Genomic DNA, 26,838 nt, shown 5'->3' with positions numbered 1-26,838 from the left:
GGTTTTTCAGTGGAGATAAGAACCAAGCTGAGCAGGTGACTCTGCGGGAATTCTTAATTGGTCTTTTTAAGGATGAAATGAAATGAGTTACGTTTGTGTTAATATTATGACATTCTCAGTTTAAGCGTTGAGAATAATACGATTTGTTTTGACTGATAAAATTGGAATGTATATGTTCCAATATGGCAGCGAGTGAACACATACAGTATCTGGTTGTGCCAGTCAAGGCAGGCATGGTGGCAGCAGCAGAGGCTGTGGTCCCCCTGATGCCGCATAACAGCTGTAGCCAATGCGGTTTTATTCTCCAGGGGCAGTAGCTCACGTTTCCTGAAAGGGCTGACTGCCAAAGACAGAGTCTCCTCCTTTGCCCCCCACTCAGAAAATTCCAAATAGGGGCTAAAAACAACAATATGGCAACTGAGTCAACTTTGACATGCTTCTCCTGTAAACATTTTTACACCAAGAGGCAAACGCTCGAGTTCTCCTATCACATAAACACCACCGACACTCACAATGCACTATCAAGTTACACTTGTCATACCTGCACGCAAGAGGGAGTAGCCACACCTCTCCCCATCCAGCCAATATGGGAGCACGCTGCTATGCCCTGTGCGCACGGCACACTAATTAAACCTACAGCCTTTAGCTGGAGATTTGAAAGGCATTTCGGAACAGCTGTCCTTCCTTCCACATGCTTCTTAACAACTGATGTCCGACGACATACGCTCCAAATTTGTTTCGGATCTACACGGGTCGCATGTGACAAGATGACACACGTGTTAACTTCAAAGTTCAAAACAAAGCTGCAGCCTATTCAAAAAAATATATATAGAAAAAGCCCAATCACCAAGTTGTGTCCATTTCTCCAATACAGTGAGCGATTATATAATTAAAAAAAGTGGTAATACTTTTTTAAACTGTGGTCAGTGTGTTTACTACTTGTGTAGCAGTGGTAATTTTGACAGCAGTTTTTACATTTAGTTGTGGTCATAGTCTTTTGACAAAAATCTATTTTAGTTTTAGTTAAACTTAATCCATCTACTTTACATTTAATTGACTAAATCACACAACCTTTCACTCAGCTAAAATCACAGCAAACTTATTCGACTAAAATAAAAATGATAAAAGATAAGACATATTTAAAGTCTTATCGTTACTTAAGTAAAATAAGGAGCTGAGAAATCCAACTTTCCTATCTCGCAAAAAAGCACCTGATTGGAACTCATTTGTAACTTACTACCCGCCCCTCTCTTACGCTGTCAAAGAGCTGTGATTGGCTAGATTCAGAGCTTGTCCCACCCATCTTGCTACAAGATAAAATATGATTGGATTTTGTTTCTGTCAACATTTTCAAATTGTTTTAATTTGTTGACTAAAATGTCAGTAGATTTTGTCATTGTCTTAATCCTTGTGCATTTGTTTTGATTAGGAATTGTCTTATTTCAGTCAGGGGAAAATAGGTTGTTGAAAGCGAACACGAAAATTCTTTAGTCATGAAATTAACACTGTTGTATAGCGGTATAGATTTACTATCTACTGAAAATGATAGCCATTATTGTCTAAACATCTGGCAACAAGTGACGAGACAGAATAATAGTTTCTTGCCTACAATCAAACTGGTGGCAGAAGTGTCATGGTCTGAGGCTGAATGAGTACAGCCAGTGCAGGGAAGCTGTGGTTCATTAAGGGAAAGAAGGCTTATAGCATTCAAATTAAGATATTTCTAGCCTTCTTTTGATATCATTTTGATATGACTTACAGCTTATGAAAACCTTAAATTAAAAATTTGACAAAATGTGAGGTTTCCCAAAAAATTAAGCCATTATCATCATTATAAAAAATAAAGGCTTGGCGAATTTTACTTTGCATGCAATGAATTTATATTATATATCAGTTTCACACTTAAAGTTGAATTGCTGACCTGAATAAACTTTTGCACGATATACTATTTTTTTGAGTTTCACCTGTATATCAAAGTTTAATTTCTAGTAGTAGTTTTGTCCCTTGAGAAGAAACACTAGAATAATTGTTGAAATATGGGCGGTATACTCACTTTTGTGAGATATTACTTTATGTGTTTATCAATTGTCTGTAAATAGATTCCATTATAGAGAAATACTGATAGGGGAAGGTGTCCTAGTGAAACAATTAGGTTACCTCAGGTGCCAAATACTCTGGTGTTCCACAGAAAGTTTTCATGGTGGCGCCATCTTTGATCCCCTCCTTGCATAGGCCAAAATCTGTTATCTTGATGTGTCCATCTTTATCCAGCATTAGATTTTCCAACTGAGGGGAAAAAGGCAAATAAACACAATCAGTGGATCTGAATATGAATAGCCAGATCATTCAGAAATTCTTCTATACATTCAAGAAGGATGTACATTAAAATACACATTGGTTATTATTTTCCAAATTCCTAAAAATGCTAAAAGTGACTTCTAAATGTGAAACTATAGCCCCTTAATATACCAATAAGCTTGATTGATTCTAAATTGTATTCCATTGTGGAAAAAACAAATGTAGTCAGATGCCCATCTCTACTTTCAGCATATGTTTAGGATAAAAAAATAATCTTAAATAATTCTTATATACATATATTTTGCTAAGCAAACATTGTAATTATACCTTACCATCGTGACTAGATTAAAACCAAAACCACAAGGGTTTTGATGGACAGAAATATGTGATACAATGTTAAAATAACAAACTTTATGATGAAGTGAAGCAACATTGAAGCAACATCCGTTTAAGTCAGACGGCTGTAGCTTACACGTGTCCAGCAAGGCCGAGCAAGTCAGCACATCTTCCAAACCTGCTACACTGGCATTTTCAATAGCAGCTTAGGAGGCAGAGACACTGCCCCATAAACCCAGGGGAAAAGAGACAGGGGGTGTGTGCTATGCTGACCTGGCTGGTCTATCAGCTGGAATTGGTATAGCTACAGATGCCTGCTGCGAAACAGGTAACCAAAGACAGCTCAACATAAACATCTCCCATATCAATCACTGATCAGCTCTTTCCTAAAATAATAGGCTAAAAAAAGACAAAAAGCAATGATGAGAGAGAACGAATATCTACCTTTAGATCTCGGTAGACCACGTTTCTTTCGGCATGCAGGTAGTCAAGTGCCGACACAATCTCTGCACCGTAGAACCGAGCTCGCTCCTCTGAGAATACTTGATCCCTTGAAAGGTGGAAGAAAAGCTGGAGGGAAATAGCACCGATTGGTGGCAAAGAGGGGGTTAGGGTTTGCAGGGAAATTATGTCAACTAATCCTAAAAGTGAATTCTGAGTAAATCTAAAGGAGTTTACCTCGCCTCCATTTGCATATTCCATGACAAAGCAAAGGCGGTCGTGTGTTTGGAAAGAGTATTTCAGCCCCTGGAGACAGAAAATGAGACCATGATTTAATCGTATAACTGTCACAAAATTTTAACAAATGTGAGATGCTACACTTCAAAACAAAAACATTTGCAAAGAAGATGAAAAAAAAAATGTGTTGCCTTCATTACCTTTTTTCAAAGCAACATCTTAAACCTTACACTGAACTTGTTCAAATTATATTTGAAAAACAGTAAACAGGGTAGAAGAATTGGGAGCACCATGTCCTCCCTCTTAAACTACGTTTTAGCTCAGTAGAGGTACCCCTAGGATCAATATTGGGTCCCTTGCTGCTCGGTGTATATATTGATTAGCTTCCTAACATCTGTTCAGAGGTTAGCACATAAATGTATGGCGATGATGCTGTTATGTATGTACATGCCAAACTAAAAGAGAAACCTGCATCCGTACTTAATATCGCAATGGAAAACATTGCAGAATGAATGATGCATTCTTGTCCAACACAGAATCTTAATAAAACTGTTAGTATACTTTTTCTCCAAAAGAAAAAGTTGTTGTGGAATGACAGTTCTAATTGTTAGAGGACAAAATATAGAGTGGGAACGTAAAGTATGAGACCCCTTTAAATGTGTCACTCTTTGTTTCATTGCATCCATCCATCCATCTTCAACCGCTTATCCGGAATTGGGTAGCAGGAACAACAGCTCCAGCAGAGACCCCCAGACTTCCATCTCCAGAGCCACCATAGTAACTTCCTCCTTCCCCCCATCTGGAGCTTGGTTTGCATCGGGGTCTCCTCCCAGTGGGACGTACAACGAGGCAGTAAACGAGGCATCTGCTTCGAGATGCCCAAACCACCTAAGATGGCTCCTTTCTTCTTTTTTTTTTGTCCTGTCCAGCTTCTAAGGTAAATCATATAGTTGATGTAGATGCCCATATCGGCTGTTCAGATTTACTTTACAAAAGAGAAGTGTAAGATCTTTCTCGTTGCCTTATTTGAATTCGACTTTCCATCCATCCATTTTCTACCGCTTATTCCCTTTGGAGTTGCGGGGGGCGCTGGCGCCTATCTCAGCTACAATCGGGCGGAAGGCGGGGTACACCCTGGAAAAGTCGCCACCTCATCGCAGGAATTCGACTTTATTAAATGTATTTATATTATCATTTGGTGCAGCCGGGCTGGAGCAGGAGGGGATATAGAGAAAAAAAGGTAGACAGGGGGAATTGTGGGGATAAGAGGGGGATTAGACAGAGAGACAAAAACAACAAAAGCAAACACAACAAAAACAACAACAACAACAGAACAACACCAGCACATACGATATGTACAAATGATGGTAAAAGTGATAGCAAAGAAGCTGTCAGCGAAATAAATAATACAGAAAAAACAATGAGCACTTTTACACTACAACTGGAGCAATACAAATAACAAAATTGCGCTATTAATAATGAACAATATCAATAATTTTCCTCTACTATCAACAATATAGTTGTTCAAATGCAACAATACATATACGTAATGATAACTACAGATACAAAAGGAATACCGAAAGATGGAGGGGAAGAGAGAGAAGCAACCTATATTAATCTTGTAGATTGTTATAGTAATAATGGGTTAAGCTTAGTCACTGTGCCATGTGTTACCCAGTTTCCCCTAGGCCAGTGGTTCTCAAACTTTTTTTGTCATCCCCGACTTTTGACAAGGGGGAGTTTTCAAGCCCCACCTGCCCCCATCGCCCCAACAGAACGCTAATGCCAAGCTTAACATTTTCAAATTTATTGAACATCAGGTAACATTCAAGTTGTATACATTCAAACTCAATAACATAAAATAACATCAAGTTCAATAATAAATAAAATAACTGTGCAGCTGTGGTATAACTTGCATCAAGTTCAATAATAAATAAAATAACTACTCTGCCAGTTTTCTTTGAAATAAATCAAGTGGCTTCTTGACGTGATTGGGGTGTGTGGTCTCAAAATGTCTCTTTAATTTGTTGGGTCTCATGCTGTCTGCTGCTAGCGGTTTTAGACACAGAACACACAGGGGTCTCTCCTCTGCCCCCACCACTGTTGCCGTGAATCTAAGAGCAAAATACCCTTCATCATATTTTCTTTTCGGTTGGCTTTTTGGTTGATTAAGCCTGTCAGATTTTTGTTTCTCTGCAGGCTCTGGCTCGACGACCTTTGAGGTGCGAGTCACAAATGTATCCATTTTGTGTAATAAAGGTTGTTCCACTTAGCCCCGCCCCCATTAGTTACTGTTGCTATGTCTGTCAAACTTTCGCTCCTACCAAGAAATTTAAAGCCTAGAGGAAAAATAAGTAATTTACATTTATTTATATAGCGGATTTCACAGACAGAATCACAGTGATTTACAGTGTGTATGGAAATGAAAGCATCGTAAAAAAAAAAATCTAGGAATATAATATAAATACAAATAAAAATTAAAGTGAAATTTCCTCCCGTTCCTCGCGCCCCACCTGTCATGTCTCTATTCCCCACCAGTGGGGCCCGCCCCACACTTTGAGAAACGCTGCCCTAGGGCAACAACATTAATATATGTTTGATGAAACATGATTAAGTGCATGAGTGTGTGTAAGTATATGTACTTGTATATGTACAGAATGTGTATGTGAATGTTTGTTCAGTGAATGTATATGTACAGTATGTGTTTATGTATGTTTGTACAGTGAATGTGTATGTACAGTTTGTGTACATGCATGTTTGTACCGTGAATGTGTGCGTGTAGATGTACGAACTTTGAGTATGTAGGTATGTACTGTATTTGTGTATGTATGTGGGAGCATAAGTACCTATGCATGTATGTATGAATAACGGTGTGTGTGTGTGTGAGTATAAGTGTATTTGTATGTACAATATATTTGACTCCCAGTGTGCAAGGGAGCCAGAGCACGGCCCCAGCCACCCAGAGAGCCTAACCCTCAAACAGACGGTGTGGCGCCCAGGGAACCAGGGACCACCGGCCCCACGCAGCCAGGCTGGCCAGCGACAGGAAGCCCTGAGTCCGGCCCACCGTGCCGCCTGGAAGAGCCAGCAGCAGGCCGCAGACAGATGCGCCCGGCAGAGGACAGGGCACGAAAGAAGCAGCGGACAGCCAGACCCAAAGCCAGCGAGAGACCAACCCCCACACGGGAAGAAAACTGGGATGTGCCACCCGGGGGGCCCAAAGACTCTCTGCAACCGGACAGGAAGACCGCTCCCGCCCCACGAGCCCACCCCCCACCCCCGGAGAGAATGGTGCGGCTCGCCCCAGGCCACCCCACCCAAGTCGGACGTCACAGGACCACCCAGCCCAGGGGCCACGGGAACCACCCACTCCACCCACAGGCACCCCAACAGTGGAGATGGAACAATCAGCACCCGCAAGGTCGAGTCCCCACCTGAGGGAGGGGTGAAAAAAATTAAATAAAATAAAATAATAATAATCTAAAAAAATACAAATAATCCATCCAACCATCCATCCATCCATCTTCTTCCGCTTATCCGAGGTCGGGTCGCGGGGGCAGCAGCCTAAGCAGGGAAGCCCAGACTTCCCTCTCCCCAGCCACCTCGTCTATCTCTTCCCGGGGGATCCCGAAGCATTCCCAGGCCAGCCGGGAGACATAGTCTTCCCAACATGTCCGGGGTCTTCCCAGTGGTCTCCTACCGGTTGGACGTGTCCTAAACACCTCCCTAGGGAGGTGTTCGGTTGGCATCCTGACCAGATACCCGAGCCACTTCATCTGGCTCCTCTCGATGTGGAGGAGCAGCGGCTTTACTTTGAGTCCCACCTGGATGACATAGCTTCTCACCCTATCTTTAAGGGAGAGCCCCGCCACCCAGCGGAGGAAACTCATTTCGGCCGCTTGTACCCGTGATCTTATCCTTTCGGTCATGACCCAAAGCTCATGACCAAAGGTGAGGATGGGAACGTACATCGACCGGTAAATTGAGTGCTTCGCCTTCTGGCTCAGCTCCTTCTTCACCACAACGGATCGGTACAATGTCCGCATTACTGAAGATGCCGCACCGATCCGGCTGTCGATCTCACGATCCACTCTTCCCCCACTCGTGAACAAGACTCCTAGGTACTTGAACTCCTCCACTTGGGGCAGGGTCTCCTCCCCAACCCGGAGATGGCACTCCACCCTTTTCCGGTCGCTTCACACTCGGCTGCAAACCGATCCAGTGAGAGCTGAAGATCCCAGCCAGATGAAGCCATCAGGACCACATCACCTGCAAAAAGCAGAGACCTAATCGCGCGGCCACCAAACCGGAACCCCTCAACGCCTTGACTGCGCCAAGAAATTCTGTCCATAAAAGTTATGAACAGAATCGGTGACAAATAATAATAAAAAATAATGATAATTAAAAATAAATAAAATATTTTAAAAAAATAAAAATAAAGAAATAATAATATATACATATACATATATATATATATATATATATATATATATATATATATATATATATATATATATATATATATATATATATATATATATATATATACAGTACATACATACAATAAACAATTATGAAGACGGCACGTTCGTCATCCCCGACAACCACTAAAAACGGCAGCAGAAACAGCAGCTGCAATACCCCCAGACACCCAGCACCACCCTATCAAATCATAGCGATCAAAAAAAAAACTGCGACCGGCAACCACACGCCAACAGGATCACGGAGACCAGTCTGCACCAGCCCACCAGTCAGCCCAAATGCCAACATGCAAACAAGAGACATTAACAGCTCCCCCACCAATATACCCCACCTACCCAACCCAAACCCGCATAAACACCCCACCGCCCAAACAACCGAGACACAGCATCTAGACCAGACAAGGGGGCCGCGCCGCCACCACATTAAGTCACCAAAACACAGACCCCACAGCGCAAGGTCGGGCCACACGGCACGGACCCCACCCAACAGGATGTTACACAAATAAATAATATATGTATATATATTTAATAATCAAAAAAATATATAAATACAAATAAAATAAACAAATAATAATAATTATTATAATTAGAATTATTCAATAACTGGCTTCTTTCCAAGCAAAGGAGCAGCGGCTCTACTCCAAGTCTATCTTGGGTGAATGAACTCCTCACCCTATCTCCAAGGGAGATGCCAGCCACCCTTCTGAGGAAACTCATTTCGACCGCTTGTATCCGCGATTTTATTATTTCGGTCATGACCCACACTTTATGACCACAGGTGAGAGTAGGAATATATATAGCTCGGTAGACCGAGAACTTTGCCTTCTGGCTCAGCTCTCGTTTCGTCACAACAGTGCGGCAGTCATTTGCTAAAATAAAAAAAGATAATTTTATTTCTCATCAATGTACATTCAGTGCCCCATCTTGACAGAAAAAAACATTTTTGCAAATGTGTTTAAAAAAAAAATCAAATCCAGGCTCGGGATCTTTCTGTGTGGAGTTTGCATGTTCTCCCCGTGAATGCGTGGGTTCCCTCCGGGTACTCCGGCTTCCTCCCACCTCCAAAGACATGCACCTGGGGATAGGTTGATTGGCAACACTAAATTGGCCCTAGTGTGTGAATGTGAGTGTGAATGTTGTCTGTCTATCTGTGTTGGTCCTGCGATGAGGTGGCGACTTGTCCAGGGTGTACCCCGCCTTCCGCCCGATTGTAGCTGAGATAGGCGCCAGCGCCCCCCGCGACCCCAAAAGGGAATAAGCGGTAGGAAATGGATGGATGGATAAAAAAAAATAAAAATACATGTACATAAGTATTAGGACCCTTTGCTTAATACTTTGGTAGAAATTACAGCCTCAAATCTTTTAGAATACGATGCCACAAGCTTGGCACATCTATTGTTGGACAGTTTTGCCCATTCCTGTTGCCTCACATCTCAAGGTCCATCAGGTTGGTTGGGAACATGGGAAGCGTTGGTTTTCATCCAGAATATCTCTGTACATTGCTGCATTCATCTTTCACTCTATCCTGACTAGACTCCCAGTTCCTGCCTCTGAAAACATCCCTAGCTGGCCTCACTTAAGTAACGCAGTTTTCCAACCACTTCCATGTCTGTATTAAAGAGCCACTCATGTGACAAAAAACATTCTCCTATCTTTATTGTGACGTAATTTTAATGTCTACAGTGTTTCACACCCTTGCACCACCAACGTTTAGAGAGTTTGTGAACTCATGTGATGAAGCACGTGTTAGATGTACCAGTCTTCTCTTGAGTAGATAATTATGTCAATTTTAGATCCACAGCAATTGGCCCAAACTGCTTTTTATTTAGAGCAGCAGGTCTGTAGAATGCTTTATCATCAACAGTTTGAGACTTAAAAAAATAAAATAAAATCAAAGCAAGGACCTTTTTTGCATTGCATTTAATGCTTCATATTCCTTGCCCTTATGTGGGCTCTACCGAGGATGTCGTTGTGGTTTGTGCAGCCCTTGGAGACAATAGTCATTTAGGGCTATATAAATAAACATTGATTGATTGATATTCGTATTAATATTTGTGAAGACATACTGTCTATCAATTTATCTAGACCAAGGGTCCCCAAACTACAGCGTCCAAAATCCGGCCCGCGGGTAGTAGTACCAAGTAAAAAAAAAAAATATATATATATATTTTTTTTTAATTACCGGTATTATTTTTTGAAAATGTTCTTTTTTACCCATCCATCAATCAATTTTCTACCGCTTGTTACTGAGTTTCCTAGGCAGACACGGCACGCCAGAGTCCAAAAACCGGCCCGCGAGTAGTCCTGGCTAAAAAGTAAATAAAAATTGTATTTATTTATTTTTTGTTTCTAATTTTTTTTTAATCTGTCCTTTTTCGCCCATTCTACAATCCATTCTCTACCGCTTGTTACTGGGTCTCCTAGGCAGATAAGGCACGCCAGCATCCAAAATCCGGCCCGCGGGTAATACCAAGTAAAAAAAAAAAAAGAAATATATATATATATATATATATATATATATATATATATATATATTTTAATCTGTTCTTTTTAGCCCATTGTCTACCGCTTGTTAACTAGGCAGATATGGCATGCCAGCGTCAAAATCCGGCCCGCGGGTAGTTCCGACTAAATAAAAAAAAAGGTATTTATTAATTTTTTTTTGTCTGTCCTTTTTCGCCCATCCAGCAATCCATTTTCTACCACTTGTAATTGGGTCTCCTAGCCGCTCAAGCAAATCATATTTTCTAAAAATGTATGTTCCCTGCGGTAGCGGGACGTCATCACGCTCGTGCCAGAAAGCCGGCAAATGCGCAATCTTTCAGTCAAATAGTGCAGGAGGGGAAAAAATGGCAAAATCGTTGGGGAAACATAAATTAGACTCCGAGTGTAGAGTTTTTAAGCACAGTGGACATATGACTTTTGTTCAGTTTAAGGAAAAGACAGTTTAAATTGTATATATATATATATATATATATATATATATATATATATACATATATAGCCATCAGATTTTTTTAACCCAATATAGCCCCTGGGTCAAAAAAGTTTGGGGACCCCTGATCTAGACAATCATTTTGCCACACATTGCTGTCAAACGTGATCCTGTGACTCCTTGGTCATTTCAGGCGCGGCACCAGAGACTGAGGACGATGTCACATATTTGGCTGATACCGCAAAAAGCTCTCCTGTATTTTGATAAACTGAGTAATCCAACAAGAGTCAACGTCTTCTGTATCCTTTGTGAGTTTTCAAACAGTTTTCAAACAAATCAATCCATCTATTTTGTACCCCAAGTGGGGATTACGGTTCCACATGAGACTGTAATCTAAACACATTTTGTTGTAAATTGCACAGATTATATTCATATTGGGGGTAATCAGAGTCACCCACCTCTTCTTAAGTTTTGGGTATCATTGTAGCGACTATCTTTTCAAACGGGGTGCTGCATGAAGCACTACTTTCCCCAGGTCAATTTTGCACACGCACATTCACTGTATCTTCTTCTTCACTTTCTTCCTATCATGACCATTTCTATTTTTAGTAGGAAAGCCACACAACTGTTGTTAAATGAGGCCCCTGGTCTGTGCAATACATGCATTGTGCAATGTCCCTATAAAATAAAAAAATAATGTAATGAAATTACTGAAGAGCTTGACATTGGTAAAATAAAGTTCAGGATTTGAAGAGGTTCCTTACTGTCAAAAATGGGTGCTTTGAATTCTGGAGGACTCTGTTTTCTGTGAGTGTGTGCGCCACTTCATCCTGGAAATAAATAAATCCACAAAGAACATTTGCCTAACTTAACACAATAGTTAGGTATCAGGTCATTATGCCAAAGTCCTCCCCCAACAAGTCCTTTCTCTGCTTTGCTATCTCACTGGCAACCACTCACTTTTGCTACGATCACCTCCTTTTTTAGGATCTTCATGGCATAGTAGCGTCCCGTGGCCTTCTCCTTTACCAGGATAACTTTTCCAAAAGTGCCTTTTCCCAGGAGTTTGAGGTATTCAAAGTCGTGCATAGTCTGGAGAGCCGGAGGACAGAAAGCAGCATCTGATTACAAACAAACTCATGCTCGAACTAGCCAGGACATACAATACTACTGACAACAACACAGGAGCATTCAAGGCACTATTTCAACCACTGTGTAATTCCCACTCTAATAGTTTAGCCTATATGTGGCTGTGTCTCAGTTAACCCTCAACCCTTTAGAATTTTAGAAATGGTTGTGTGAGGGACATCCGATCCAGGGCCTCGGACCTTAATGTCATGACACATGTGTGGGGTTTGGGGGCGCTGGTAGACATACTAGCTGGTGCTAAGCCACCCAGAGCTGATGTTAGGAAAGTCACAGAAGCGGACAAGCGTTGAAGGCAGGTTGGCTGGTGCGGTGCACGTGGGGAAAGAAACCAAGGCGTAGCGTAAAGGCCAAAACAGAACAAGGAAACACTTAAAGGCCTACTGAAATGAGATGTTCTTATTCAAACGGGGATAGCCGGTCCATTCTATGTGTCATACTTCTTCATTTTGCGATATTGCCATATTTTTGCTGAAAGGATTAAGTAGAGAACATTGACGAAAAAGTTTGCAACTTTTGGTCGCTAATAAAAAAGCCTTGCCTGTACCGGAAGTAGCAGACGATGTGCGCGTGACGTCACGGGTTGTAGAGCTCCTCACATCCGCACATTGTTTACAATCATGGCCACAAGCAGCGAGAGCGATTCGGACCGAGAAAACGACAATTTCCCCATTAATTTGAGCGAGGACGAAAGATTTGTGGATGAGGAAAGTGAGAGTGAAAGACTAGAAAAAACTAACTAAACTAGACGGCAGAGCGATTCAGATGTTATTAGACAAATTTACGAGGATAATTCTGGAAAATCCCTTATCTGCTTATTGTGTTACTAGTGTTTTAGTGAGATTATATGGTCTTACATGTACAACCTGAAAGTCGGAGGGGTGTGGCCACGGGTGTGGTGACCGCCAGTGTCTCCGAGGGAAGCCACGTTTCTCGACGAGGCGAAGGCAGCCAGTGTGGCCGGGCTGAGATTTTTTTCCCCCTCCTCCACGGTGGAAGCATCCGACGGTCGGGGAGGAACGATGCAAGCTCTCCGCTCATGTCTACGGTAAGAGCCGACTTATTACCACCATTTTCTCAACGAAACCTTAGGTTGACATGTGGTAGGGAACCATGTTCGCTTGACCGCTCTGTTCCATAGTAAAGCTTCACCGTCATCTTTCGGGAATGCAATACACTGCTTCCCACCTACAACTTTCTTCTTTGACGTCTCCATTATTAATTGTACAAATTGCAAAAGATTCAGCAACACAGATGTCCATAATACTGTGGAATTATGCGATGAAAAGAGACGACTTACAGCTGTGAACGGTGCTAGACCAAAATGTCCTCTACAATGCGTGACGTCACACGCACGCGTCATCATACCGCATGATACTTCCGCGCGAAATTTAAAATTGCAATTTAGTAAACTAAACCGGCCGTATTGGCATGTGTTGCAATGTTAAGATTTCATCATTGATATATAAACTATCAGACTGTGTGGTCGGTAGTAGTGGGTTTCAGTAGGCCTTTAATGGTTGAATTGTTCCTGTTTATGGACACTAGGATGTGTCAGCATAGGCTGCAGCAGGCAAAATGAGACATACCACTTTGTGTCTGGGTTTGGTCAGGTAGACCTCCATGTCCATGGGGTCCGGAGAGGAGTCCATCATCTCCTCCTCTTGTTTCTGCAGGCCTTCTGCTACTGCCTGAATAGCTTTTGTCCACTCTTCCCTAAGGTAAGGCACAGGCAGCAGAAAAGATTACATCAGCCCATTTACCAAAATCACATAATTGTCTTCTTATCGACAGAAGGGCAATTCTAAGCGTGAGTTCTGCCAAGTGGACAAAATGCAAGTGCGTAATAATGATTGAACTCATGTATTTGAATGGTTCCAAGCGTAGGGGGAGAAAACACAACGTTTCTGTTGCTTTGTAGCATCAGGGACAGGTACCCTGTACATGATTTGTCTTTTGCTGCTCTGTGAGCCAAGAGGTGCAAGCTTCTCACTTGCCTCTCCTCAGGGGTCTCTACGTGGAAGGTGCGCTCGATGACAGTGGTCCACTGCAGGCAGCGGATGATAAATGTGTTGGGCTTGGGTCGTTCTGTCTTCATCAGCTGGCATTCTGACCGTAAAACGGGAAGTGGGGAAGAGAGAGGGGCCGGGAACAGGGGAGCAAAAGGGGACAGCAAAACCCACAGTTATAGCCATTTGTCTTAATCTCTACCAGAACACACACACCATTGACCAATTTGGAAACCAAAACTTGTACTTTGGTGGAGAAAGCCACCTTTGACACTTGACTTGGCAGCCTATTTAAAATAGGATTTGTTTTATAAGAATGAAGAAATAATCTGGAATGCATTGCAACTCACTAGCATTGCATTTTATTTTACATTTCTCAAATGTATGCATTAAAAAAACATCTGACCTTGTAGTGTACACTCCATTCTTCTTTTATAATGAATACTGTCGATTTACACTACTGTTACTTTAACCATATTGTCTTAATCAGACAGGACAGACCACTTTTTACTACTACTACATCACAATACTGTGTTCTGGTCGTCATCACTGGTGCTCTTCTGTGGTGGCATCACTAAGACATGTGTGGAGTGAATCTATTAGATGCTCACTTAATTGAAAACATTTCATAAAGTTTCATGAGATTTGAATTTATTCGATTTTTTCAGTATTTTTATGTAACCTTCGGTTGTTTTGTAGAACTCGATTTGACAGTTTTAGAGGAGATATAAACTCTGCAAAAATAAGACTTGATCAGTTACTTTACACTGTGCAATACAATTTATGACACTTTTTTTTTTCTAAGGATGTTTTGATCAGGGTTTTATGCCAGTATCAACCATCCGAGAGTGAGATCGGCTGATACCAATATCGATACCGATCACATGTATTACCTAAACATTTTTACATTTATTTATGGTGAGTGCTGTTGACAGTTTAACAATACCAACATAATGTTTAAACGTGATCCTTATTATCTTTCTCTGTGTTTATTATGTTCAACCTCATCCTCCAGTAATACTTAAGATCCAAAGAAATGCAGTTTATTTGCAGTAATGAAGGTGATGATTATAAGTTTAAAGGAGCGGCTCCACACTGTGTATCGAGATACATAATTAGCTCCCAACGAGCTGTTGTCAGCCGGGAGACTAAAAATAAATAGTGTCAGCCAGAGGGAAATGGCATTTATCATCATCATTAAAATGCATTTATCAACAATGGCGATCACATACTTTTTCACGCAAATCGCCAGATACTGATTGGTGGCCGATTGGTCAGCACATCCCTAATTTTTTCTCCAACAATAGAGATTACACTGTGTCTAGTAAGCAATTCATAAACAATATATTAATATAGTAATTTTGGAGAAGGGAGTTCCTTCTGATCCTCTTTTACATCAAACATCTGTTTCCAAATGAAAAATATCAGTAAATATGTCGTAATGCAACATAAAATGCCCTCAGCCTGATGGATGGAGGGCAGCCGAATGGACCACCACTGAGCTCCAATATGGATCTATCGGGGCTGAAACATGATCCAGCTGCTGCACCCTCAACAGCGGCGATGCATCGTGTGTCCTCATGTCGTGGTCTCCGAAAAGAAAAGCAATCAGTGATGGCGGCAGTGCCTCAGAGCAGATAAATAGAAGTCAGGCGGCTAATAGCCACAATAACTCAAAAGTGCCTAAGAGGAAGCATTTCAACTAACAGTGTGGCTGTTTAATTGTTGAGTTCAGTCATTGGCAGACTTCTCACAGCAACTTTTTAAGGATGGATCATGCCATGCCTCTGAGAATTTTATATTAATTTATTGTTGTGCGCACAGTAGAGAGTTGGAGAAGACGCATACAGAGTAGACATTCCAATGTATTAATGTCAGGAGCCAAAAATGCAAGTTCAAAGCGAATATGACACAAATGTCAGCGCGACATATCTGCTAATATACATGCGGAGACAAGATCATTCACTTTTATACTGCAATCCCACATCCATTTGGACACGCTCTTTAATAACTGTTCCAAACACAGAGCACTTTTCTGTGAGAATTGTTTGTGAACATCCTGTAACTGTTACAACAATGCAAATATGGATAAAAAAAAAAAAACTAGTTGCCAAGAATCAAGAGGAAAAAATGCAGCAGTTTCTGTGAAAGCAAATACTCACGTGCTACAGAGAAGTTATTTAAGGGGGTTTCCAGCTGGTCGACATCTTGTGGTCGCTCTTTGTAGCCAATGAATGTACCATCGCTCTTCAAAAGAAAATACCTTGGCCTCCAGGTCTTGATGTATTCTCCTGATACGAAGACAAAAATGACATCATTAAGGAGAAGAAAATTAATCTCACAAAGCAATACAGTCAACACAACATATTCATGACGAATGTATACTTTTTTCAAACTTTATTTTTGTAGTGGTTTTAATGGTTCAGTTTTGTTATTAAATTATTATTATCTGCTATTTTTCCTCCCAGTGATGCAACCACCACACTGCACTGTAATAATTACTGTGCTGTTCTAGTACTCACAAAAATTACCATCTTGTCACCACCTTTCTTTTTATTGTTGGTCAGCTGCAGGACAAATGTTTTTTAGCACAATTCAGCACCCTTTCTTCTGCCCTGTCTGTCTCCTTTCCAGCAGTGATTGATGTCACAGACCCTTAGTTTTAACATTATAATGGTCGAAAAACAAATTACCCAACAACCAAAAGACAGACTGAATTTTCAATTTTAAAATAGTAAGAGGAAACTTAAAAACACACCGCATCAGTCGGAACAAGACAATGGAGGAGAATGAGTATCTCTTTTCATTTACTTTTTTGACTGACTATTAGCAAATTTAAGGAGACATATTTTTTTTTAAAGCAGAGAGTAAGGGCAGCAGCAACGCTGCAGCAAAGTGGAGACGGTGGAGTATATTACTGCAGTGTCCATAGCTGAGGTACAGCAACAAGGTAATCTAATGTTTGTTTATTTTTGCAATTCCTAGCCTTTTTTTGGACAGCGCTCAACATACAGTAAGTATTTTTATGGATACATTTCCATAAGAACATCATACACTGCGCTGATATTAAACAAACTTAACACTATGGCTGCACTATTTTGAGAAAAAAAAAACTACCGTACTATAAGTCGCAGTTTTTTTCATAGTTTGGTGCGACTTATACTCAGGAGCGACTTATGTGTGAAATTATTAACACACTACTGTAAAATATCAAATAATAATATTTAGCTCATTCACGTAAGGCAGTGGTCCCCAAACTTTTTGTATCCGCGGACCGGTCAACGATTAAAAATTTGTCCCGCGGCCCAGGGGGGATCCTTTTTTTTTTTTCTCTTTGTCATGAAAAAGGGAGGTTTTTGTGGTTGGTGCACTAATTGTAAGTGTATATTGTGTTTTTTATGTTGATTTAATAAAAAAAAATAAAAAAAATATATATACATTTTTTTTAAATAAAAATTAATAAAAAATTATTCTGCGGCCCGGTGGTTGGGGACCACTGACGTAAGGGACTAGACGTATAAGATTTCATGGAGTGGTAGATTGTTAGGTAAACGTATAGCATGTTCTATATGTTATAGTTATTTGAATGACTCTTACCATAATATGTTACGTAAACATACCAGGCACCTTCTCAGTTGGTTATTTATGCCTCATGTAACGTACACTTATTCAGCCTGTTGTTCACTATTCTTTATTTATTTTAAATTGCCTTTCAAATGTTTATTCTTGGTGTTGGGTTTTATCAAATGCATTTCCCCCAAAAATGCAATTCATATACTCCAGTGCAACTTATATATGTTTTATTTTCCTTCTTTATTATGCATTTTCGGCAGGTGCGACTTATACTCCGGAGTGACTAATACTCCGAAAAATACGGTATTTGCAATTTTCCATTTTGATTAAATTTGCAAATTTTACATTTTTGGAGATTGCATTCAATTATAAGATCACATGTTTCGTGGATTATGCCAGTTTGCTGATTTATTTTCTAAAAGGTGCGCATTCAATTATATGATCGCATGTTTTGTGGATTATGTCAGTTTGCTGATTTATTTTCTAAAAGGTGATTGCAATCATGTAAAACCCTTACAGAAAGCTAGCGGACACTGCAGTTTGCCACAAATGTTGCAAAAATTGGGATGTAACAATATGGAATTTTCATGTTTTTTTGATCATTTTAACTTAAAACGATAATACAAACCTTTGGAGTTTTACTCCAGTTATAAATAATACCGTTTATCGTTACATCTCTAGTGCAGCATAAGGTGTCCTGACTGTTAGGTGCATCTGACCAGTATGTTTTGAGTGATGCCGATTTTCCGTCAGTGATTTTGTAAACAACAACACCACTTGTGCCAAAAGCTCACTTTGAGTTCAAGACAACATCCGTAACTTCTAACCATGCATGTCCCTCTCAGAAAAAACTCAATTTATATCGGTGATGCTTCAGGAAATGCTGCGCCAGATGTTGTGCAGATGGGGAAAAACTATCTTACAAACCATAGCAAAGCAGTGACACACCGTGCAGTGGGACTTGAATATGTATAAAGGAAAAGAGTAATTCATTTTTAATTATGGAGACACATACAGTATTAGCCCCATGCAGAGTCGGAGAAAGCTGTCTTTAATTGCCCCATTTCCTCCAACACACAAATGATGTGTGTGTGTGTGTGTGTGTGTGGGTGTGTGTGTGTGTGTGTGTGTGTGTGTGTGTGTGTGTGTGTGTGTGTGTGTGTGTCGGGAGACATAGGGGATCTGTCAATATGAGCTTCTGTTGTCCTCTGACACCACACATGTGACTAATGTAACTGATAACTGAACAGACAGCAGCTAATAGTTTCAGTCTCTCAATTTTTGTGTACGTCTTTCAAAATAATCTTAAAAGGGAAAAAAATTATTTCCACTGACTGAGCCAATGTCACTTTTCACATCTCCCAAATATGAACTTCCTCCTCTTGCATTGCATTTATTTTGAGCCCAAATGACATAAACAAGAGTCCAAATGGCATTCTGGGATGTGATGCAAAAATGAAAACTAAAGGAAAAGGACACTTAAGTAAAGTGCGGACATTCTGGCCGAGTTGACCGGATAAGAGGTGAAGCACTCATTAGCTATCAAGAGATACTGTGAAAACATTGGCTGGAAGACAAAACATCTGTCCCACAGTCTAATGCAGTTTCGTCCTCAGTCTGAAGCAGATGTCTTATATTTTTCATCATGGCACAGGACATAGTCATTGTTCATCTTTTTAGCACTTTTGTACCAAAAATATATCCCATTTACACCAGATGTAATTTGTCACATATTGGTCTTTTTAACCCTTTATCGCCTTGGTGCCAACAAAGGTATTGCACAAAATATAACGTGTAAGAATACTAGTAGTCACTGAAGTGTCAGCTGTTTTAACACACAGATGAGTTGCCGTTCTTTGGCCAGGTCTCCTAAGTTGGGCTCCAGCTGGTCTCTCAAACTGTGGTCAGTTTATTGGCTGACTTATATTCCCCAGCTATGATCTCAGTCTACACTGAGGACATTATGCGCACAATGCTAAGACATCATAATGTGATACCATCATCACAAACAAATAAATATACCATAGCGGCAACTAACAGTTTTAAAAATCTAACAATATTTTGTAAACATTTGGGGGTGAAGTGTGTTTACATTTACACCTGTGTGCTTGTGTGTAAATAACATGGGTGTTTGACTGTGTGCACCTGATGTTGTGTAAGTATTGAGAAATGTGGATATGTATTTAGGTGTCGCATTTTCGCAGCCACAAAGAATGTGATCTACAGTCATATATGCTAACTGATGTGGTCTCAGTCACATGGAGGTTCACCATTCTTAGTTTTTAGACTGGTTGAGGAATGGACCTGTGCCTTAATCATATAATGGCATTTTGTTTTGTCTGGTCACTATGGAGAGGCCACACACAGCACATGGACAAGGAAGAATGTAACACTTGGGCTCTAAATTCACTCTAAGATCTTTAGGAGTCAGAATGCAGTTCACTTGATGTTTGTGTAATTGTACTTAATACTTACTAGGTATCGTTACTGTTCACATTTGAACTGATAGGGGACCAATTCTCGATACCTGGGAATTGATACCGGTACTCAACGGTACTGTACCAATTTTTGGTACTTCTGAGTGGGTTAATACATATAATTGTTTTTGATAATAAAATCTAACTTTTATGGCAACATTTAAAAAATTACGTGATTATGATAACTGCTGTCCTGTTGTTATGTCTGGTTTTGTCATCATCATATTATCAGATACAAGTATGACATTAAGTTGCAATTACAGTTAGATTGCAAGAGTGTACAAGTGTGTATGCCTGTATGGTGTTTTTTTGCGCCTTAAAAATGTTAATACTGTAAGTATTGTATTTATTACACAAAGGCGGTTTGATTGTAACGTGTGTTGTAGTTGTAGTTTTCATTAACAAATTTGGAGTTGTTGAAATCGACATGTAAAACCGCTAAGGCTGATCAGTAGCCTATCAATAGCAAAGCCAATGGATTTTAGCATCAAAATAGCACAGTTTTAAAAAAGCGGAGCATGACTTTTTAAAAATAATTAAATTCTTTGTTGGCATTGAAAATCGAAAAATTACCCAGAGGTAGTTTGGTGAATCCACTCTCAGTGCTGCTGGAGCGATTGCCAAGTTTGAAAAGCCGGCAGAGTCGACAACCGGGAGTAAGCGTAATATGACAGCTTTGTGTTTTACGTGAATCATTGCCAGGTAGAACCGGCGTTGCAAAAAAGTACAGAATTCAGTACACATCCCTAACATTTATATTGACTATCTTCTATGTGTATTTTTTTAATTAATGTATTTATTTTCACATCTTGTAACCCACACTGTTGTGTGTTTGCACATTGTTATATATCATTTCTGTTGTGGAATTATGTACAGTTAGCTGTATATTTAGTACAGTTGGGTGGTGTTTGTGTTATAACTCTCATGTATGTTCATAACGCCTTTAAAAGCCTCACTCTCCAATACTTGCCAGTAATATCATCGCTGAATTACATTTTGAAAGGGGTGATATTAGGATTTTTTTTCTACATTTAAAACAATTATTTGTGGTGTACATATCATGTAATGGTGGCGCTTTGGTCACAATGTTGCATAGATGTTGTTTTACAGACCATCTTAAAGCCACTTTCTGACTGTCTCTCCACAATGTGCCATTTTGTGGGCCTCCTGGGTCTTTTTTACGTGCTGACGTCTTAATTACGTGCTAAAGTCTCCCACCCACCAATATGCAAACTCCACACAGAAAGATCCCGAGCGCAGGATCGAACCCCGGACCTTAGTATTGTGAGGCAGATGCACTAACCCCTCTGAGACCCCTCTGACTTCTTTTTTTAAATTATGCCTATCGTTCACAATCATTATGAAAGGCATGTTGACAATATTTTTTTATATGCATTCTAACTCGTACATAAACGTTAATAAAAGTCCGCTTACGGTGGAGCCATTGGGAGGTCTTCCTTTTTGCCCATAAATTCAAATAAAAAAACGGCCAAAATGCACAAACAATACTCCATTTACATTTTGCGATAATATTAACCAAGTACTAGTGATATTGTTATTATAAGCGCTAATTCAGACAAACTTTTTATAGAGGTACCGTGACAACTAGCGTGTGTGCCAATGTTTACATTATTGAGTGGTAAGGTGCTCCTTGGCTTCCATTACACGTGAAAGTTTATTGTAGATCATAAATCATGCCTCTCACCTTGATAGTAGAAAGACAAGGATGTAATCTGACATGTTGGTACACTTTGACGGCCAATTTAGACCCTGAAATTGCGAGAAAGACACAAAAAGACGCTTGGTTCCACCCCCCTTTTCGTTGGGAGGATTATGAGTCATTCTTTATCTCAACTGGAATATAACAATAAATAATCCGAATTATGAAACCTAATGACAGCAGACGTTGCACAGTAAGTGATATTTTATTATGTTTGTTGGCTCCCATGAAATCTGCAGTAAGCAGAAATCAGTGATGTAGTGGGGGAAAAAGCAAACGTGATGCGTTTTTTAAATTGATATGCCACATATGCTTAAAATGATCCAATTACGTAAATATTAATTGTTATTAATATTGTGCCCGTTACTACATTACAAATATACTTACAGTATGTAGTATATAAAACTCTAATGGATGTGTTTGGATGTTTTCAGGGCTTTTATAGGCAGAATAGAGCAACTCCCATAGGCGCCATTGTTAGCTGACTTGATTGCATTTATTTAACATTAAGAATGCATAAAAAAGAAAAACACGTGTTTTTGTCTTACACAAGGATTAGGAATGATAGGCACAATTACAATTCGCCTTTAAGCCTTTTTCACCCTACAAGAAATACATCACATGTCCTCTATTTGTGATGTGAATAATGTTTTAAAATTGAAATAAACCACACACAGGCCATTATTGTTAAACCTCAGGAGTTCCACTATCAATTGAACTTGTGTTGAATATTTGAATTTCGGAGACATGCGTTTATAAGCTATGACTTTATATTAGACGAACTACGTTAGTAGCTGTCCCGTCTTTGACCACAAAACCGATCACAGGAACAAGTGGAAGCGGTCTCATCCGGTTGTCTGAGACTACACAACCCCCCGCCCCCCATTCCTGTCTGCCTAATCAACAAAGACAACTCTGACAGCTTCCTATTTACACCAAGTTCCTCTTCCACTTTCCACACACGGCCCTTCAGAGCTCTTCTGCTCTGACATCATAAAAAGTGAGACTGATGGCTAAGCTTTTTTAGTGTTAACACGCAGGAGAGCACGTGTAGAGATTATATGGGCCTCATGAAAACACAAACACAAGGCCTCATCCACCATTTGACATAATCAATTGTGAGGGGCCCTGACTTTCAAAAGGTTACGCTACCTGTCGTCAGTGCTTTGCAGAGTACACTCTAAATACATCCCGTTTAGAGTACGGAACATAGTATGGACTGCTGACAATAGACAATGGATCTCATAATGAGACAAATACGAGAGCCTTCTGGTTTTAGCTCATCATCAAAGCCTTCCAACAAACCAAATTCTTTAGACGTCGATGTGATCTCCAAAACAGGAAACTGGCCAAAACACAGTTCGACTTCAACTTAGACAACCTTCAATGTAACAAGGCCTATAGCAAACATTAGTGAGAAACTGCTGTGACCCAGAGTTAGCTAAAAAAAAACAGAGAGAATCCAAGCATTGCCGGTAAAGCATTACTCAATGAAATTGCTCGTGAGACAGAAGACTGACTTGACACCAGATGAGAGATGATTTAAGTAGAGGAGGGCGAGAAAGCTTCATAGAGCGCAGAAAACTGGGCAGAGTAGTGAGATAGATCACTTCATATGTTTGCTGCATATGTAGAACTGCAAGCGATGTGTGTACACGCCATGCTTGTTTATAGGAAGAGCTGTCAAGTGCTGATAGAGTGTCTTTACATGACAAGCAGCTGCTGAGGTTGGGGATCCGCACTGGGCAAAGTGGAAAATAATGAACTGAGAACCACTGCCAAACAAACAGAATTTATCTTTATTTGCCAACTGCTGCACAGCCTCACATGTACAGCTCCAACCTGCCACTGACACACCCTCCATGCCCCCAAACATATTGACGCCGAGGTAGGCAAAGAAAACAGGTTCTGCCACAGCTGTGCATAAGAGAAAGCTTTTATATTTGTTTACATGACAATTCCGACTCAAAGTGCATTATTGTCTATAATCTTATGCGGTATGCTGACGGAGATGACACAAGGACAGAGTTAAAACTTTACAGGTGAACATCTGTGAAAACTATCGTTATCCACTCATGCGAGGAAACCATTCTATACCAGATACTTGCCAATGCAGTGAAGAGCGGAATTAAAAGCTATAGTAATTCAAATGTACTTAATTTATAGGAGGAAGCCGACATGGATTTGTCGGTAAGAGTTGGACATTGTTAAAGTAAAATCACATGGGGGAAAGTGAAGGACTTGAGAGAAATATGTCAGCGGTTTCTTTTTGCGGAAAGTCAGCAGTTTGAACAACAAAAATGTTGAGTATTCATATGCCCTTTGGTGTTTACTTAAGCCACGTTTAGACGAACAAAAAAAATAGTCAAAGCTGTTGTTCCTTTTATGTTGTTGAAAAAACAGCATTGGACATGTTATAGTAAGGCCAACTGTTTAATCTTCTGAAAAAAAAAAATATTTTGAATTTCCCTCATTTCCAGATACAGAAGTGCCTTAACTCACAAGTTAGATGGTACTGTGACGGCGCTCTTAACTTAAAACACTTGTATCTCAAATCACCGACGCCCATTGAAGTGAATTGAAATCAACTTTATTGGTGATTACCCCCTCCAAAACACCACAATTTTAATATGTAACACACCTTTTAAAAAACAACTAACTTTTAGCAGGGTTTCCCCCTAATGTATCCGATTGCGGTGCACCGCCACGGCAAAATTAAACGCTGTCACACCTTATAATTTTGGGTTTTTGCGTAAAAACAAATTTAAGTAACATATTATTGTAGACTTCAGAAGATGTCACACAAAGTCTGACGCTCTTTTTAACTACCATTGTCAATCATATATACAACAAGCCCAATTTAAAAACGTATTTCCTCCGTGCACACACAATTGTCTCCGTACAGACACACAATCACACTTCCTCATTTTAAGGCAATTCCCTTTTACTTCATCAACAGTGTTTTCAAGATCATGGGAAAAAATATCAATAACACACAAACATTAACGGTTAACACCAGCAGGTTGTTACAGTATGAATGGATATACTTTACATAACCTAATATTTGCGCACTATTGACAAGTGATGCACCAAAAATTCGACCACCGAAAAAATACTTTGATCACCAGAACAGCACTGCCAAAACCGAATGTTGTGATAACATAGGCAACATGCACGGGATTGTCTGCAGTACAGAGAGCATGCATCCGAGATATAACCGCAGAACGCAATGTAGAAAATGTTCAATGTGCAAATATTAAGAAGATAGTGGCTCACAGCAGAGCGAAGCAAAAGTGATGCCAGACATGCTCTCTGTGGCTCGCTGTTCGTTGGGAACATGGACAACAGGAGTCTCCAAATACTCTTACAAACCAGGAAAAGATGTTTGATTTGTTGCTCGTCATTTTTTGTTTGTTTGTTTTAAAGGCAGTATAAGTCTCTAGACACTTGAAAAAAATCTCAACAAAGTACATTGTACAACAAACCGCAACAATTGAAAATAGAACAATACAAAATAAAAATAAAAAAATACATATGTTAATACTAATTGATAACAGATTTTTTTTTTAAATACTTGTATACATTTTTTCAAGCCCTTTTAAAGAAAATAAATGTATCATAGAAAATTGTGCAAAATATGCGATAAATCATGATGGCCACGCACCACTACTCCCTTAGCCATGCCCCATGGCCAAGGGTCTCTTTGCAAACTGGGGAAACCCTGTTTTAGATAAGAAATATTGAATAAAACAATACATTAAAATGTACTACAAACAACTACATTAGTTTTATGAAGCAATGTAATAGTAATATACCACATTTACCTTGGAAAGCGGACATCCACAGAACCTCTTTTGAGGTGTTTTTCTATCAAACACGCCAGCTTTTCCATATTTTCATAGATTAATGTCCCCCATTTAGATATAATTTTGAAATCATTGGCTGGCGTTTGACTAGCAGTGCTACACTCGAATTGCTTCGCCATGTTGGCTACAAGCTTGGTTATATTTTTAATTATTACTTTTTTCAATTCAATGAATATCATCCACTTTATCTAAGCACTGGCCTTCATGCTCGCTTTCTTTCTTAAAATGCAAAGTTGTGTCCCTCTCTAGCTATAAACTAATGCTAGCGGGAAAGACCGTATGTTTTGGGCGCATCATACGGCATTCACTGTGGCATTTTCTACGCCAACTAATGGTGGGAATGCTTGTAACTCAAATTTTGCTTGCAACTTAAAGGATTACAATTCGCTGACAGACAGCTCTTATGCTAAAATCTATTAAGTTGTGGCACTCTTAAATTGAGGTACCACTGAATGTGGTAAGTGATAGGTTTCAATAAAACATGTTTTTTTGTGTAAATGATTCCTTTTGAATTGTCTAAATTGAAAGAATTTTAATCGACTCTTGTGGAATTTGATGACACTGACACTTCAGAGCTGCATGCGGGTGAATGTGCACAGTGAGGGGAAACAGGGAGCTTCAGACAAAATCTGCCTCTTAGTGCCCACACCCAGAGGTCGGACTTCCTGAGAGGATTGCTGTTGGTCTTTGTCCCCGTCTGGCCATTCATGGTTTTGGGATGTGAGGAAGGGAGCCAGTACTAACTGCATGAACTGAGTGTGTGTGAGAATCGGATGAAGTGATGGTAGGGGGGGGTGGAGGATTAGAGAATTCAAACTCCAAAGCATTGGAGGAGGGGGCTGGTACCTTTTGTTGTACAACCCCCATCCTTGGCCGCCCCCACCATCCTTCAGCCCTTTTCTGCCGTGTTCTGCCTGTCGGCTGCAGCTGCAGCCTGCCACCCAGTGCCCTGCATCTCAATGAGCCAAAAGGCAGCCTGCTTCCAGAGGAGAAAGGGGGTCTTCCTGATGCAGGGGGTCACTATTGAGCTAACGCAACAAGCAACTCCAGAATGAACTTGGCTCAGAGCTCTGAATACTGGACGGACACCCGTTATCCCACTATGCCCATAAAAGGCACGACAAGATCCACATGCCATCCTAGATGGTCCACTGGTTAAGCCCTTCATTTTTCTTCTCCCTCTTTAGATCGTCACAACATCTCTCTCCTTCCTCTTCCTCGTCCAACCAGTTCTGATGACTTTTCCCTATACCATGCAGCTGGATGTGGGACTTCATTGCCAGGCCTCTAATGTAGCCTTCTCTATCCCTTCCTTTTAC

General features: G+C 40.2%; 1 protein-coding gene across 1 annotated transcript in view; it reads right to left on the bottom strand.

The window, feature by feature from the left end:
* The window catches only part of akt1 (v-akt murine thymoma viral oncogene homolog 1), a 94,789-nt gene that overhangs the window by 17,262 nt on the left and 50,689 nt on the right, over positions 1 to 26,838 (bottom strand). Inside the window, exons 3-10 of the mRNA XM_061895422.1 lie at positions 16,046 to 16,174; positions 13,872 to 13,983; positions 13,464 to 13,590; positions 11,689 to 11,820; positions 11,493 to 11,558; positions 3,313 to 3,381; positions 3,079 to 3,204; positions 2,158 to 2,286 (exon numbers count right to left, since the gene is read on the bottom strand). Coding sequence (XP_061751406.1) covers positions 2,158 to 2,286; positions 3,079 to 3,204; positions 3,313 to 3,381; positions 11,493 to 11,558; positions 11,689 to 11,820; positions 13,464 to 13,590; positions 13,872 to 13,983; positions 16,046 to 16,174 — 890 coding nt within the window. The remainder of the gene's footprint in view (positions 1 to 2,157; positions 2,287 to 3,078; positions 3,205 to 3,312; positions 3,382 to 11,492; positions 11,559 to 11,688; positions 11,821 to 13,463; positions 13,591 to 13,871; positions 13,984 to 16,045; positions 16,175 to 26,838) is intronic.

This window comes from Nerophis ophidion, linkage group LG03 (assembly GCF_033978795.1).
Source record: "Nerophis ophidion isolate RoL-2023_Sa linkage group LG03, RoL_Noph_v1.0, whole genome shotgun sequence".
Lineage (NCBI taxonomy): Eukaryota > Metazoa > Chordata > Actinopteri > Syngnathiformes > Syngnathidae > Nerophis > Nerophis ophidion.
This window is presented reverse-complemented; position numbering and strand designations above follow the sequence as displayed.